The sequence below is a fragment of the Microcaecilia unicolor genome, chromosome 8 (assembly GCF_901765095.1).
Source record: "Microcaecilia unicolor chromosome 8, aMicUni1.1, whole genome shotgun sequence".
Lineage (NCBI taxonomy): Eukaryota > Metazoa > Chordata > Amphibia > Gymnophiona > Siphonopidae > Microcaecilia > Microcaecilia unicolor.
This window is the reverse complement of record NC_044038.1, coordinates 145,961,591-145,978,163: the sequence shown is the minus strand read 5'-3', so window position 1 is coordinate 145,978,163 and position 16,573 is coordinate 145,961,591. Positions and strand designations below refer to the sequence as shown.

The 16,573-nt window shown below is 42.2% G+C and overlaps 1 protein-coding gene across 3 annotated transcripts in view; it reads left to right on the top strand.

The window, feature by feature from the left end:
- Positions 1-16,573, top strand: part of ARAP3 (ArfGAP with RhoGAP domain, ankyrin repeat and PH domain 3) — a 218,876-nt gene that overhangs the window by 136,961 nt on the left and 65,342 nt on the right. For all 3 annotated transcript variants that reach the window (XM_030211196.1, XM_030211194.1, XM_030211195.1), the window contains one exon: positions 150-213. In XM_030211196.1, the coding sequence (XP_030067056.1) occupies positions 150-213 (64 nt within the window). The remainder of the gene's footprint in view (positions 1-149; positions 214-16,573) is intronic.

The window sequence follows — 16,573 nt, the reverse complement described above, 5'->3', positions numbered from 1 at the left end:
GTGCCACAGTAATGTAATGTTTTTAAACTCGAGGTGATACCTATTTTCTATGTACAGACAGTTTATACAGCATATCTAGCATTGTATATCTGCCTTCCATCTTTTATTTGTTTAAACGATTACTAACCCTATTTTCTACTTTTTAATAGCTGTGGCCCCTCAGACGGAAAATTCAGACAAGAAGGAGGTTCTAATCCTGGTGGAGAAGGGAAGGTGAGAAATATTTATGTTTTTTTAAATTTATTACGGTTTATTTACCACCTTTTTGAAGAACGTCATTTGTTGGATCAACTCATTGACTTGTAATGCTTCATTACATAACATAGTAACATAGTAGATGACGGCAGAAAAAGACCTGCGCGGTCCATCCAGTCTGCCCAACAAGATAAACTCACATGTGCTACTTTTTGTGTATACCTTACCTTAATTTGTACCTGTCCTTTTCTGGGCACAGACCGTATAAGTCTGCCCAGCACTATCCCCGCCTCCCAACCACCAGCCCCGCCTCCCACCACTGGTTCTGGCACAGACCGTATAAGTCTGCCCAGCACTATCCCCGCCTCCAAACCACCAGTCCTGCCTCCCACCATCGGCTCTGGTACAGACCGTATAAGTCTGCCCAGCACCATCTCCGTCTCCCGCCAACGGCTTTGCCACCCAATCTCGTCTAAACTCCTTAGGATCCATTCCTTCTGAGCAGAATTCCTTTATGTTTATCCCACGCATGTTTGAATTCCGTTACCGTTTTCGTTTCCACCACCTCCCGCGGGAGGGCATTCCAAGCATCCACCACTCTCTCCGTGAAAAAATACTTCCTGACATTTTTCTTGAGTCTGCCCCCCTTCAATCTCATTTCATGTCCTCTCGTTCTACTGCCTTCGCATCTCCGGAAAAGGTTCGTTTGCAGATTAATACCTTTCAAATATTTGAACGTCTGTATCATATCACCTCTGTTTCTCCTTTCCTCCAGAGTGTACATGTTCAGGTCCGCAAGTCTCTCCTCATATGTCTTGTAACGCAAATCCCATACCATCCTCGTAGCTTTTCTTTGCACTGCTTCAATTCTTTTTACATCCTTAACAAGATACGGCCTCCAGAATTGAACACAATACTCAAGGTGGGGCCTCACCAATGACTTATACAGGGGCATCAACATCCCCTTTCTTCTGCTGGTCACACCTCTCTCTATACAGCCTAACAACCTTCTAGCTAGGGCCACCGCCTTGTCACACTGTTTCGTCGCCTTCAAATCCTCAGATACTATCACCCCAAGATCCCTCTCCCCATCCGTACCTATCAGACTCTCCCCGCCTAACACATACGTCTCCCGTGGATTTCTACTCCCTAAGTGCATCACTTTGCATTTCTTTGCATTGAATTTTAATTGCCAAACCTTAGACCATTCTTCTAGCTTCCAAAGGTCCTTTTTCATGTTTTCCACTCCCTCCGTGGTGTCCACTCTGTTACAGATCTTAGAATCATCCGCAAATAGGCAAACGTTACCTTCTAACTCTTTGGCAATGTCACTCACAAATATATTGAACAGAATCGGCCCCAGCACCGATCCTTGAGGCACTCCACTACTCGCCTTTCGCTCCTCCGAGCGAATTCCATTCACCACCACCCTCTGGCGTCTGTCCGTCAACCAGTTCCTAATCCAGTTCACCACTTCGGGTCCTATCTTCAGCCCATCCAGTTTATTTAAGAGCCTCCTGTGGGGAACCATGTCAAAAGCTTTGCTGAAATCTAAGTAGATTAAGTCCATAGCTCGTCCCTGATTCAATTCTCCTGTCACCCAATCAAAGAATTCAATGAGGTTCGTTTGGCACGATTTCCCTTTGGTAAATCCATGTTGTCTTGGATCGTGCAACTTATTGGCTTCCAGGAAATTCACTATCCTTTCCTTCAGCATCGCTTCCATTACTTTTCCAATAACCGAAGTGAGGCTTACCGGCCTGTAGTTTCCAGCTTCTTCCCTATCACCACTTTTGTGAAGAGGGACCACATCCGCCGATCTCCAATCCCTCGGAACCTCTCTCGTCTCCAAGGATTTATTAAACAAATCTTTAAGGGGACCCGCCAGAACCTCTCTGAGCTCCCTCAATATCCTAGGGTGGATCCCATCCGGTCCCATGGCTTTGTCCACCTTTAGCTTTTCAAGTTGTTCATACACACTCTCTTCCGTGAAGGGTGCTCTATCCACTTCAATCTCATTTGTACTTTTTGCAGTCCATCGCGGTCCTTCTCCAGGATTTTCTTCTGTGAAAACAGAACAGAAGTATCTATTTAGCAAATTTGCTTTTTCTTCATCATTATCCACATAGCAGCTCGCAGTATCTTTTAGTCTCACAATTCCCTTTTTAGTCATTCTCCTTTCACTAATATACCTGAAGAAAATTTTGCCACCCCTCCTTACATTTCTAGCCATTTGTTCTTCCATTTGCGCTTTCGCCAGACGTATCTCTCTCTTGGCTTCTTTCAGTTTCATCCGGTATTCCTCCTCGTGTCCCTTTTCTTGAGTTTTTTTGTATTTCTGGAACGCCAACTCTTTAGCCTTTATTTTCTCAGCCACTTGCTTGGAGAACCATATCGGTTTCCTTTTTCTCTTGCTTTTATTTACTTTCCTTACATAAAGGTTCGTGGCCATATTTATAGCTTCTTTCAGCCTGGACCACTATCCTTCCACTTCTTGTATTTCCTCCCATCCCATCAGCTCCTTCCTCAGGTATTCCCCCATTTTACTAAAGTCAGCATGTTTGAAATCCAGGACTTTGAGTTTTGAGTGGCCACCCTCCTCTTCAGCCGTCATATCAAACCAAACCGTTTGATGGTCACTGCTGCCCAGGTGGGCACCCACTCGGACATTTGACACATTATCCCCATCTGTGAGTACCAGATCTAGCATTGCTCCCTCCCTCGTGGGTTCCGACACCATTTGTCTGAGCAAAGCACTTTGAAAAGCATCCACGATCTCTCTACTTCTTTCCGATTCCGCAGACGGAACCTTCCAATCTACATCCGGCAGATTGAAATCTCCCAACAACAGCACCTCTCTTTTCTTCCCCAACTTTTGAATATCAGCAATCAGATCTTTATCTAGGTCCTCCAATTGTGTCGGGGGTCTGTAGACAACACCCACATGGACAGAGGTTCAATCCTCTCTTTTTAAGGTGATCCATATTGCTTCTTCCTTTCCCCAGTTCCCTGTCATTTCAGTCACTGTGATATCATTTCTCACATACAGAGCTACTCCTCCACCTTTATGCCCCTCTCTATCCTTCCTAAAAAGATTATAGCCTGGTATGTTTGCATCCCATTCATGGGAACCATTGAGCCATGTCTCTGTGATTGCAACTATGTCCAAGTCTGCCTCCAAGATTAGGGCATGAAGGTCATGAACTTTATTGCTTAGACTGCGAGCATTTGTGGTCATCACTTTCCATCTACATTTCCAAGTATGTGTTTCGGTTTTAGTGATTTGGGGGTGTCTTTTCTCTTTGGGTACCTTCATATCTTTTTGTTCCACCTTCTTTGCTTTTTCTTTTTCTTCCGCCTCAGTTTTATTTTCAGGAGCATCACAGTGCTGTAGTGGAGCAAAAGAATTCTGTAGGGGCAAAACTTGTGAGGGCGGATGCTTCTGTGTCACATAACGAAGCCTGCCTGAGCCTACTGTGAACCATCTATTCTTAGGTGGTATTATCCTTTGAGGCAGTGGTGAGAATTTGGTATGATTTTGTGCAGTCCTAGAAGTTGCTTTAAGTGCATTCATTTGAATAGCCCCCTTGTGCTGTACTAGCTGTGTTGTGTTTGTTAGTAGTCTGTATTTTTGTATTTTAGATTATATATGCCTTGCATAAAGGCGGGCTATAAATAAATAAACATAAACATATAAATTCACCCAAGATGGGGTACAGCAAGAACAATCTAGACAATTTCAGCAGAAAAAATATTCAATTAACAGTGCATATTATGGCATAGTACTTACAGTGTCGACACAACACACAATAAAATAGTTTAATAGCCAGCATAGGACAGTGTTTCCCCAATCTTTTGTGCCTGTGACCACATAATTGCTGCCAAATAAAACTGTGTGATACCCCTGGAGCTACAGAATAATGATGTACCTATGGAGACCCCTCCTAGGTTGTGACCCCATTTATGGTCTTGACCCACAGTTTGGGATGCTCTGGCATAGAGTGTAAGCAGATGTGGAACATATATTATTTAAATTTCCAACTCCAGAGGTCCATCACTGTTTTTGTCTTTACCACCTCCTCCAGGAAGGTGATCCAGGCATCCACCCTCCTGTCTGTGAAAAAGTATTTCCTGATGTTACTCTTAAGTCTAAAAAAAAACAGCACCAAGGGCCTTAAAAAGAGGGACACAGTTCTTTAATTGTAAACCTTTGTAAAACAGTCTTTGAAAAAGACCCGACATGGGCCGTGTTTCGGCGCGCCGCGCCTGCGTCACAAGTCTACATCAAATACAAACAGTAATCAGTGAAAAAACTTACATAATACAATAAAATATATATCACAATTTAAAATAAGAAATAAAATATACGGTAATAGGAACCCATAACAAATATATAACATGTAAAATAAAATAACATGCACTCATAAAAGCAATTAATGTATGTCCAAAAATCTACCTGATGGTGTATAAAAATAACATAAAGAAAGTAGCATATTTTTTTAAAGCTGCATTCACAGAATCATAACATGATCCAGATAAAGTATAGAAAGTTAATTCAAAATAGCTAGCATTCTTTAAAGTAGTATTTATTAGAGCCATATCATAGTCTAGATAACCCAGATATCGATATACCTAAAAGGGGTGCCTTGAAATAATAAACAATCAATCATGATAAGGTATATGTTGATATATCAAAATAGGGTGCCTTAAAAAACGTGTGTTTATTTATCTGACATCAAGTGTTTAAACGATCAGTATAAGCAGTGTAATATAATCGTATAAGCAGTGTAATATAATCGTAAAATGATGATTAAACTTTAAAATACTTACATCGAGTTTAAACAACCAGTATAAGCAGTGTAATATAATCATAAAATGATGATTAAACTTAAAAAGAACTTACCGCGATGATGGCGGGGAAAATTTTTGTGATGTAACTCAGCAAAAATAATGGATGTTACCTCTAGCTGCGGTATACGTTCCTTATAAAGATTAATATCATGTTAGTAAAAATGATAGAAAACGTGGTGTTCATTAAAATATTCACAAAAGCAACAGGTATTGATAATCTAATCAACATAACTTTTAGCGCTGATAGCGAGAGTATGTTACATCTGACAGCGATGTGTGAACCTTGCGGAGATTAATATCATGTTCATAAAGAACAACAGGCAATAAAATCTAAAACAGCACAGCTTTCAACACTAGTAGCGATATCATATAGATATGCATGCTGTGTATGAGAAATGTATTAGAGTGAGCGGAGTAGACTTTTTAATAATTAACTATATAAGAGCAGTACAGGCGGGTAGCTTGAACCATCCTGTAATCTCAATTAATGTCCTCTAGTTCTTTCACTTCCCATCTCTAAAACAGCTTTGTTTGTATATTAACACCTCTCAAGTATTTAAATGTCTCCACTGCCCCTCCATTCCTCCTTATTCAGGTCTTCAATTCACTTCTCGTACTTCTTTTTGCGCAAACCCCATTCCATTTTTGTCACCTTTTCTGAACCACTTCAGGTCTTTTTATGTCTTTAGTAAGTTACGCAATACTCCAAGTGGGGACACCAACTTCTACATGGGCATCCATAATGAATAAATATGCATGAGATAATTTTATACAATGGAGGCAGTGCTTAGAGATCTATATCATGCTTATTAATGGTCAATATCTTGAAAACCAGACTGCATGGGGACACTCAGGACTGGCTTGAGCAACAAAGATGTAGAATAGTAACAGTAGAGTTACCAAATATCTCTTTTGTTCAATCAAAGTACTACTACTAGTATTTAGCATTTCTATAGCGCTACAAGGCATACGCAGCGCTGCACAAACATAGAAGAAAGATAGTCCCTGCTCAAACAGCTTACAATCTAATAGACAAAAAATAAAGTAAGCAAATCAAATCAATTAATGTGTACAGGAAGGAGGAGAGGAGGGTAGGTGGAGGCGAGTGGTTATAAGTGGTCAAAGCTGAGTCAGACTTCATTTTACTGCCCTGCTTTCACAGATTTGTCCTTCTTTTGGTATGGAAATCATTAGAGAAATAAGAACTAGAAATCCTTAGGCAGTGGGGGGGGGGGGGGGGGGGGGGTAAGACCAGAACTGAATTGGTCTGCTGTAAAAAACAATGTTTTGACTCTTACAGATTGAAGCTAAATCCAGACAAGTCTGAATGTTTCTGGGTCATTTGATGGGGTAGAAATCTGTTAGTGAAAACTTCTGTTACAGAAATTCAGAAGAGTGGGACCTTATGGTCAAAGGTGTAGGGAGGCAGTTGGGTGTCATGACGGGGAACGCTGAGCACCAATTCTATGTGCACACAGAAGCCTTTATAGAATAGTGGCTTATTCCCAAAATGTATGCACAATGTTAGGTGCGGGACAGATCAGAGAGGGGAAGTCCCGGTGCAGGCTGTGAGTGCCACTTCCTGGATGAAGAGGGTCAAAAATTTACATCAGGCGTATTAAATATTTACATCAGGCAAAAATATTCCGCATATTAAAAAAGGAGGACGGAAGACCAAACGACAGCCAGCATGGTTAAAAGTGAGGTGAAGGAAGCTATTAGAGCTAAAAGAAAATCCTTCAGAAAATGGAAGAAGGAACCGACTGAAAATAATAAGAAACAGCATAAGGAATGTCAAGTCAAATGCAACGTCATGCAAGGAGTCACGGACCAAGAAAGGGATCTAGGTGTCGTCGTTAATGATACGTTGAAACCTTCTGCTCAGTGTGCTGCTGTGGCTAAGAAAGCAAATAGAATGTTAGGTATTATTAGGAAAGGAATGGAAAACAAAAATGAGGATATTATAATGCCTTTGTATCGCTCCATGGTGCGACTGTACCTCGAATATTGTATTCAATTCTGGTTGCCGTATCTCAAAAAGATGTGGTGGGGCATTTTAGAACGGGGACGCCCATCTGTAAGGGCGCCCATCTCGGAGGATGTCCCCGCGAAGGGGTGGGGAAACCCGTATTATTGAAACAAGATGGGCATCCATCTTTCGTTTCCATAATACGGTCGGGGACGCCCAAATCTCAACATTTAGGTCGACCTTAGAAATGGTCGACCTAAATGTTGAGATGGTCGACCTTAGAGATGGGTGACCTCGGTTTCCGGCGATAATGGAAACCAGGAACGCCCATCTCAAAAACAACCAAATCCAAGCCATTTGATTGTGGGAGGAGCCAGCATTCGTAGTACATTGGTCCCCCTCAAATACCAGGACACCAACCGGGCACCCTAGGGGGCACTGCAGTGGACTTCACAAATTGCTCCCAGGTGCATAGCTCCCTTACCTTGGGTGCTGAGCACCCCAAAACCCACTACCCACAACTGTACAACACTACCATAGCTCTTAAAGGGTAAAGGGGGGCACCTAGATGTGGTACAGTGGGTTTTGGGTAGGTATTGGAGGGTTCCCATTTACCACCACAAGTGTAATAGGTAGGGGGGATGGGCCTGGGTCCACCTGCCTGAAGTGCACTGCAGTACCCACTAAACACTGCTCCAGGGACCTGCATACTACTGTGATGGAGCTGGGTATGACATTTGAGGCTGGCATAGAGGCTGGAAAAATGTTTTTTAATTTGTCTTTTTTGGGTGGGAGGGGGTTGGTGACCACTGGGGGAGTAAAGGGAGGTGATCCCCGATTCCCTCCGGTGGTCACCTGGTCAGTTCAGGCACCTTTTCGAGGCTTGGTCGTGAAAAACATTGGACCAAGTAAAGTTGGCCAAATGCTCGTCAGGGACACCCTTCTTTTTTCCATTATCAGCAGAGGACGCCCATCTGTTAACCACACCCCCATCCCACCTTCGGTACACTGACACGCCCCCGTGAACTTTGGTCATCCTCGCGACGAAAAGCAGTTGATGACGCCCAAAATCGGCTTTCGATTATTCCGATTTGGGCAACCCTGATAGAAGGACGCCCATCTCCCGATTTGTGTCGGAAGATGGGCGTCCTTCTCTTTCAATTATTTCCCGCTGATAGTGGAATTAGAAAAGGTGCAGAGAAGGGAGACGAAAATGATAAAGGGGATGGGACGACTTCCCTATGAGAAAAGGCTAAAGCAGCTAGGGCTCTTCAGCTTGGAGAAAAGGCGGCTGAGGGGAGATATGATAGAGGTCTATAAAATAATGAGTGGAGTTGAACGGGTAAATGTGAAGCGTCTGTTCACGCTTTCCAAAAATACTAGGACTAGGGGCATGCGATGAAGCTACAATGTAGTAAATTTAAAACGAATCAGAGAAATTTTTTCTTCACTCAACGTGTAATTAAACTCTGGAATTCGTTGCCATGCCAGAGAATGTGGTAAATGTTTAGCTTTTCAGAGTTTAAAAAAGGTTTGAACGGCTTCCTAAAGAAAAAGTCCCTAGACCATTATTAAATGGACTTGTGGAAAATCCACTATTTCTGGGATAAGCAGTATAGAATGTTTTGTACTTTTTTTAGGATCTTGCCAGGTATTTGTGATCTGGATTGGCCACTGTTGGAAAAAGGATGTTGGGCTTGATGGATCTTTGGTCTTTCCCAGTATGGCAATAGTTATTTACTTAGAGATGGCTTTCAGGTACTAGTGGGACGGGGGTCCACGGGACATGGGAGCAGTGCAAGAGATGCATCCCCTGTAAAACATTCCTGGTTATGCCACTGTTCTGGGTGCCCGCAATTATATGCCCCTTGTGGACTTCAATGTCTAATGCTATCACTTTTGCATATATGTGTACATATACCCACAAAAGTGCCAACAGATCAACTAAGTGTCATTCTACAAATAGCTCCATAACGTACATATAGGGCTAGATTTTATATATGAACCTGAAATTTCCATATGGAAAAAAATACGCCTAAAGTTTCTAGAATATAACGCTGAGCGCCTCTCCATGCAACCAAATGTAGTTGCGGCCATTTATGCCATGTTTTACTTGGTAAATTCCGACGTCTAAGGTGCAGAGCGGATGTATTCTATAACAACACACAAAGATTTTGGGAATGTCCACGCCCTGCCCATGACCATGCCTCCTTTTCAACTATGCAACTTAGAATTTAGGCACACCAACTTACAGAATACGCTTAGCGAGCTGTGTGTGTAAATCTAAATTAATGCCAACTAGTGCTGATAATTGCTTGCTAATATCCAATTAACAGTGCTGATTAGCTGAACAATTAAGTTAGGCACATTGATAAAGAATACGCTTTGATTTCCACACAGAAATTAAGGCATCATATATAGAATCCCAGGGATAGTGCATATTTGGAAGGGGCTGTTCACATGGGTGAAATATGGATGGGGCTCCTACTTATCTGTATAACTTACAGAATACTGTAAGTTACTTGCATCCTTGCTGCATTTAGGCATCCACATTTATTCTAAACCTAATCTAGTGTAACTATGGACACCTAAATATTAGGTGCACCGATATGTGGTTAAGCTAATATTCTATAATGGAATTTTTATTTATTTCTCAGACTTGATATACCAAATAGATCCAAACAGGCGATTAAGTGGTTTACAATACAAGTATAACAGCGCTGATGGAGGAGAAGAAGGGGAGAAGAAAAAAAGACTAGGTGTAGTGAGACTCGAAGGCCAGAGAAAAAAAGATGAATTTTACGGAGGACTTTAAAAGATTGAAGGAAAGGGGAGGATTGGGGGGATGGGGAGGAAGACAGTTCCCAAGCTTAGGACCAAGATAACTAAATACGGTATCATGGGAGATGGTGAGATGTACAGCAGAGGGGGAGGAGACAGACAACAGATTGTCAGAAGAGGACTGTAGGAAGTGGGCAGAGGCAAGGCACCCCTTGAAAACTAAAAGACGTTTGTAATGAATTTGAGAAGAAACAGGGCACCGGAGGATGGGGGTAACATGATCAAAATGGTTTGCTTGATGAATAAGTTTGACAGATGTGGATTGGATTAATTGAAGATGTTTAAGTGAATGAAGAAGGAGGCTGGCATAGAGAGAATTACAATACTCAGTAGAAGAAATAACCAGGGCAAGGAGCAGGGAGCGAAGAGACAGAGGGGACAGAAAAGAACGGGCAGAACGAATACAATGGAGGGCAAAGAAGGCAGAATGAACAGAGTAATTCTGGGTCTTAAAGGTGGAGTTTAGCGTCAAAGATGACACCCAGAAATCTAATAGCATCACAAAAACTAAGAGAGTGGTTGTAAATGACAGGAGAAGGGGGAGGGGGAGTAAGGATTAGGAAAAAAGGTGGATTTGCATTTAGAAAAGGTAAGGAAGTGTCCGTAATCCTTAAGCCAAGCAGAGACGGCATTAAGGCAAGAGTTTAACACAGAGGAGAGGAAATATCAGAGATATGGTATAAGATTTGTATGTCATCTGCATAGCAATCTGGCTGCCCGGGTTCTGTTATAGAACAGGCACCTACCATGCAGCCTTAGGATGGGTAAGGGGGTGCCTGTTGTAGAGCTGCCTCCAGAGTGCTCACCCCACAGGAGAAGCTGTGTCTTAGGCCGATCCCAGCAGGTTCACAGCCAACGTCAGCACCTAACAGCTGAGCCCCTACAAGCATGGAAGACAAAGGCTACAGGGCAAAGGTTAACACAAAAGGGTATTCAGCCCATGGTAGTGAGTGTCTGTTTAGTTGCAACCAGTGTTATCTCCAGATATTTAATGCCAGGGTCATGTCTGGGCACTGAAATTGACTATCTGGGTTTATGCAGCTGGCTATCTCTTATACAGTTAAGTGTAATATTCAGCACTTAGCTGCCTAAGCAACATGGCATAAAGATAGGACTGAGTTTGCACAGTCCGATTTGGCCGCTTAACATAGGTAATTAAGTGCTGAATATTGTCTCCGTATAAGTACCAACGCCATTCCTGGACCACCCAGAAAACAACTGGCTTTCAGTTTATCAGTTTGTGGTAATATTCAGTGCCACTAACCTGTTAACCATTGCCATCTGAAACTTAACATGACTAAGACTGAGCTTCTTTATTTATTTATTTATTTGTTGCTTATATCCCACATTTTCCCACTCATGCAGGCGCAATGTGGCTTCTTATCTTTCCTCCAAAACCCACCTCTCCTCTCCCCCATTCTCTGTGGATAACACTCCTATCCTCCCTGTCTCATTAGCGCGTAACCTTGGGGTCATCTTTGACTCCTCTGTCTCTCTCTTTTTCTGCACATATCCAACAGACTGCTAAAACCTGTCTTTTCTTTCTCTATAATATCACCAAAATTCATCCCTTCCTTTCTGAGCACACTACAAAAAACTCTTATCCACACTCATCACCTCTCGCTTAGACTACTGAAACTTGCTTCTCACATGTCTCCCAGTAAGCCATCTCTCTCTCCTTCAATCTATTCAAAATTCTGCTGCACGACTTATATTCCACCAGTGTCGCTACGCTCATATTAACTCTCTTCCGATCACTTCATTCACTTCCTCATACAGTTCAAACTCCTCTTATTGTCTTACACGTGTATTCACTCTACAGTTCCTCAGTACCTCTCCACACTTATCTCTCCCTACACTGCTCCCTAGGAACTCTGTTCACTGGGTAAATCTCTCTTATCTGAACCCTTCTCCTCCACTGCCAACTCCAGACTCTGTTCCTTTTATCTTGCTGCACCATATGCCTGGAATAGACTTCCTAAGTCAGTACTTCAAGATCCAGTTCTGGCCATCTTCAAATCTAGGCTAAAAGCCCACATTTTGGGGGCTGCTTTTAACTCCTAATCCATGTCTGTTTTATCATTCCCACCTTAAGTAATTCCCTTATCCCTTATTTGTCCTGTTTGTCTGTCCTGATTAGGTTGTAAGCTCTTTCAAGCAGGGACTGCCTCTTCGTGTTCAAGTGTATAGCGCTGCGTACATCTAATAGCGCTATAGAAATGATAAGTAGTAGTAATAGTAGCCTTTGGGAATCTTGCTACTCTTTGGGATTCTGCACAGAATTCTTTGGGATTCTGGAATCTTGCTACTCTTTGGGATTCTGCACGGAATCTTGCTATTCTTTGTCCTTATCACTTATTTGTCCTGGTTGTCTGTTTTGATTAGATTGTAAGCTCTGTTGAGCGGGGACTGTCTCTTATATGTTCAGTATACAGCACTGCATACGTCTAGTAGTGCTATAGAAATGGTAAGTAGTAGTAGTAGTTAAATGCCGCTGAATATCAGGGGCTAGCCCCGCAAAAGCGATTTAACTGGCCAGGAGCCATTCCTGGACAGTTACATCACTTTGAATATCGACCCCACAATTTTTTGCTTTGTTGTAGTGATCTTAACATGCCAACTTTGGGAACCTGTATGTGCAGGATCTCTGGTATCTCTGGATTTTGCACACTGCAGACAGAGTCCAATTTCTTGGGGTTTCAAGTTCAGATTTTGCCCATTTCTAATTTTTGGTCATTTGTTCTATACATGGAGAGGCTTTCTCCATATTTTGCCTACGTAACTAAGGTGAAGGTTTTCATAAGCATGTGGTTTTTCTGTGGCAATTTATAGCAGTCTAATTTGTTCTCTTTTCCCAAGTAGAGATGTGTTCTAAGGACTGGTGTAATATTTACAATGCTGCCATTTCATAGACTCTGTGGCCAGTTGTGGGGGAAGAGAACATAGCTACCATGGGGATGGCTCTCTTATTGGTCACCCCCACTCCTTACCCATGGCACCTTTTTTGCTAGAAAGAAAGAATGGATCAAAAATCAAATTATCTGTGATTCCCTATGAAATTTAAAACTTAGTTCTTCAACAGATGAGAAGTAGAAAGTAGGAGAGTATTATGAGAGGCGTTGTAAGTATTGAGGATTGTCTGATTAAGTGATGGGGGAATGACTGTAATGAGGATGGGGGAGCAAGTGGTTTTAATATGGGCATTTTATTGCATTACTGTAATATTACTTACTTTGATTTTGTAGCTCGCCTTGGGCATCCTTAAGAAGGCATATAATTAAATTGAAATAAATAAATAATGTGCAAATTTGTTCTCTGTAGAAATCAAGCAGGCACATGTGAATTTTAGGCAGATCTGCATCAAAAATCTATCACAGTAAGTTTTATTAACAAGGAATTGTGGCAGCATTTGCTGCATTTGTGGAAAAATCAAAACTGGTCTGCTGTAGGTTTGCCACAAGAATGGCTTTAAACAATAAAACCAAAAATAGATTTACTAGTAAATCTTTAAGTAGTGAATTTCACAGAAAATCATGAGATTTACTCATGAATGTAAATTTTAAGAATGATACATCCATAGTTTAAAAGGGTAGAGAAGAGTAGATAAAGGCTAACTGGCATGTCCAGTCTACCCAGTTACTGTATTCTGGTATATACTGATAAGAATATCTCCTATCTGCCAATCACAGAACTTATGCACTTGTACGATATAGTGGAATTAAAAAAGGTACAGAGAAGGGCAACAAAAATGATAAAAGGAATGGGATGACTTTTCTATGACGAAAGGCTAAAGCAGCTAGGGCTCTTCAGCTTTGAGAAGAGATGGCTGACTTGAGATATGACAGAGGTTTATTTGTCTTGATTTATTATTCTTTACACTCCTAATGGATCTCTTTGATCTTCTCAACATAACACTTTGGTTGTACCAGCTTTTAGAATCATTTATACTGATACCATACGTACACAAACTTTTTGTGTTATTGGAATGCTTTGCCTTTACATCTTGCAAAACCTTTAAAGGAAGATTGAAGACATTTTTATTTAGGGATGCATTTGATTCTGGGGGCAGCTAGTGGTTCTACTGCTTTTTGGATAACCTCATAGGAATGAAAACGACATGCAGTCACTCTACTCTTAACTACACTTTGTTTTTAACTACGTTTTCTCCTTCCTATTAAATATGGATTTCTTTTCTTGCTGATTTTATATTGTTTTAATTATGTATAGCGGTTAGCATGTTCCATGAAATAAGCAGTATATCAAATACTAATTAAACTTGGAAATTTGGAACCTGGAATATCACTGTTGTTTCTAGTATTATGAATGTTTTATTTGTAAGCCACCTAGAACAATTTGGATTTAGCGGGTTATAAGTATTTTAAATAAATAAATAACTGCTGGTTTTCCCTCTGACTCCGCCGCAGGACAACACCATTACTAACCTAGCAACTCTATCCAATTATGTGCCATTGATTATTGACCCCAGAGTAAGTGATGACAGATAAAGACCAAAACGGTCAAGTCAGGCTGCCCAGTTGGTATTCATCATCTTTTGTTTGATGTGCACATGAAATTCACTAACTCTCCCTTTGCCCATATCTTCCACCCGACTTCTCAGTCCTCCCCTCATATCAGTTCCAAAATCCATCAAAATGATGGCCTTTCTTTACATTCTTGGACCCCTGATAGAATTGTAGCAATGCTGTGCAGTCATACCATTATTGTTTTGGAGTGAAGTATGTGCCACTCCATTCAAGGTTACTCTGGTGCTTCATTTCCATCCTCTTGCCTCTAGAGATCATTTGGAGCTGATATTCAGACCATGGGAGGGAGCCTAGCTAACTCCCGCAGTCAGCGGTCAGCCCGGATATTCCATGCCAGGCCATTCCCGGTGAGTGGCATGAAATATCCGGTTTATTTTTAGCCGGTTTACCCGGCTAAATTGATATTCAAAGATGTCTGGTTAACCTTAAACCAGCTAAAGATATACCAGTTATTTAAGCGGCTTGATGTGCTCGCTAACAATAGCCAGATATGGTTTGAATATTCGGGTGTGTGATATAGCTGGTTACCTCCTAAGCACTAACTGGGATTATTCGTCGGAGGATCAGCAGCTAACCCCTGCTGAATATTGCCAGATAACTGGTTAAGTTCCTTTTAAATGGCCAGGTAGTGTTCCAGGCTGGTTAAATGGTTTTGATATCTGTGGGTTTGTGTTTTTCCCATGCTTCTTTGAATTCCATTAGCATTTTATTCTCCACTGCCTACTCCAGAAGACCATTCCAGATTCTGAGTTCAACCCCCTTCCCTTCTTGAAAAAAATATGTTTCTTATGCATTATTTCAATCTTTCATGGATTCTTAATGTTTCTATCATATCCCCCTATCTCTAAAATAGGCTTGTCCAAGTTCAGTCACAAATAGGCCAGATTTTCAAGATACCCTAACAAGAACGTAAGTGTTGCCATACTGGGATAGACCGAAGGTTTATCAAACTCAGTATCCTGTTTCCAAGAGTGGCCAATCCAGGTCACAAGTACCTTGGCAAGATCCCAGAACAGTAAAACAGATTTTATGCAGCTTATCCTAGAAATAAGCCATGAATTTTCCCCAAGTCGATCTCAATAATGGCTTATGGCAGGGGCGTAGATACGGGTGGGCCTGGGTGGGCCCAGGCCCATCCAAAGTATACTCGGGCCCACCCAGTTGTCCTGATAGGATCGGATCATCGGATGTGCGCTTTGGCACCTTTCTGAGCCTCCACAACGTGCAGCGTTTCGGTAGCCAGCAGCGCTGCAGTCTTCCTCCTGCCAGACAACTTTTTTTTTCTTAATTCGCGTCTCCTTTCCTGATGTAGACCTGGCCAGTCTAGCGCTGCCCTGCACTCCCACGACGCTACTCCCATGACGCTATGGGGTCTGACTGTATCTTCACTCTGGACTCTGCTTTGGCTTGCTCCTCCCCCCCCCCCCCCCCCCCCCCCCCGTGTGCACGCTGGCGCCACAGTGCAGCAGGGGAAAATCTACCGGCTGCCATCAGTGTTGTGGCTCTTCTACTGTGTACTACTGTGGCTTCATTACAGCAATATCAGCCTTTTCTTGACCCCCCCACCCCTCCCCGGCCACCCTCAGCACTCCCCTGCGGCCCCAGAACAGGCATAGGAGACAGCACACACAGAACGGAGCATGGTGCTCAAGTCTCCACATTTCCAAATTCTTTTTAGGGAAAGGGGATGGGATTTGATACACCACCTTTCTGTGGGTACAATCAAAGCAGTTTATATATTATATACAGGCAATTATTTTGCATCTGGGGTAATGGAGGGTTGAGTGACTTGCCCAGAGTTACAAGGAGCTGCAGTGAGAAGAGCCCAGTTCCCCTGATTCTCAAACCACTATACTAACCACTAGGCTACTCCTCCACTCCTACCAGTCTGTATCCCATCGTATTCTGCCTCCTACTTCCATCTTTCCTCTCTGTCTGCACCTTTTTAAAGGTATTTATGCTTCTTATATTCTGCCTGCAAGCCTGAAAGTTATCACAGTGGTGTACATTCAAGTACAGTAGGTAATGGTGTAATCAGCTCCCTTTGTCTGTCTTCCATACTCCAGATCTTCTTTTTGCCTCCTCTGTACCCCTTCCCCCAAGTCCTACTCACAAACTCACTCATAGGTTCCCTCTTGTTCAGCCATTTTCTTCCTCCTGTACATTGCTAATA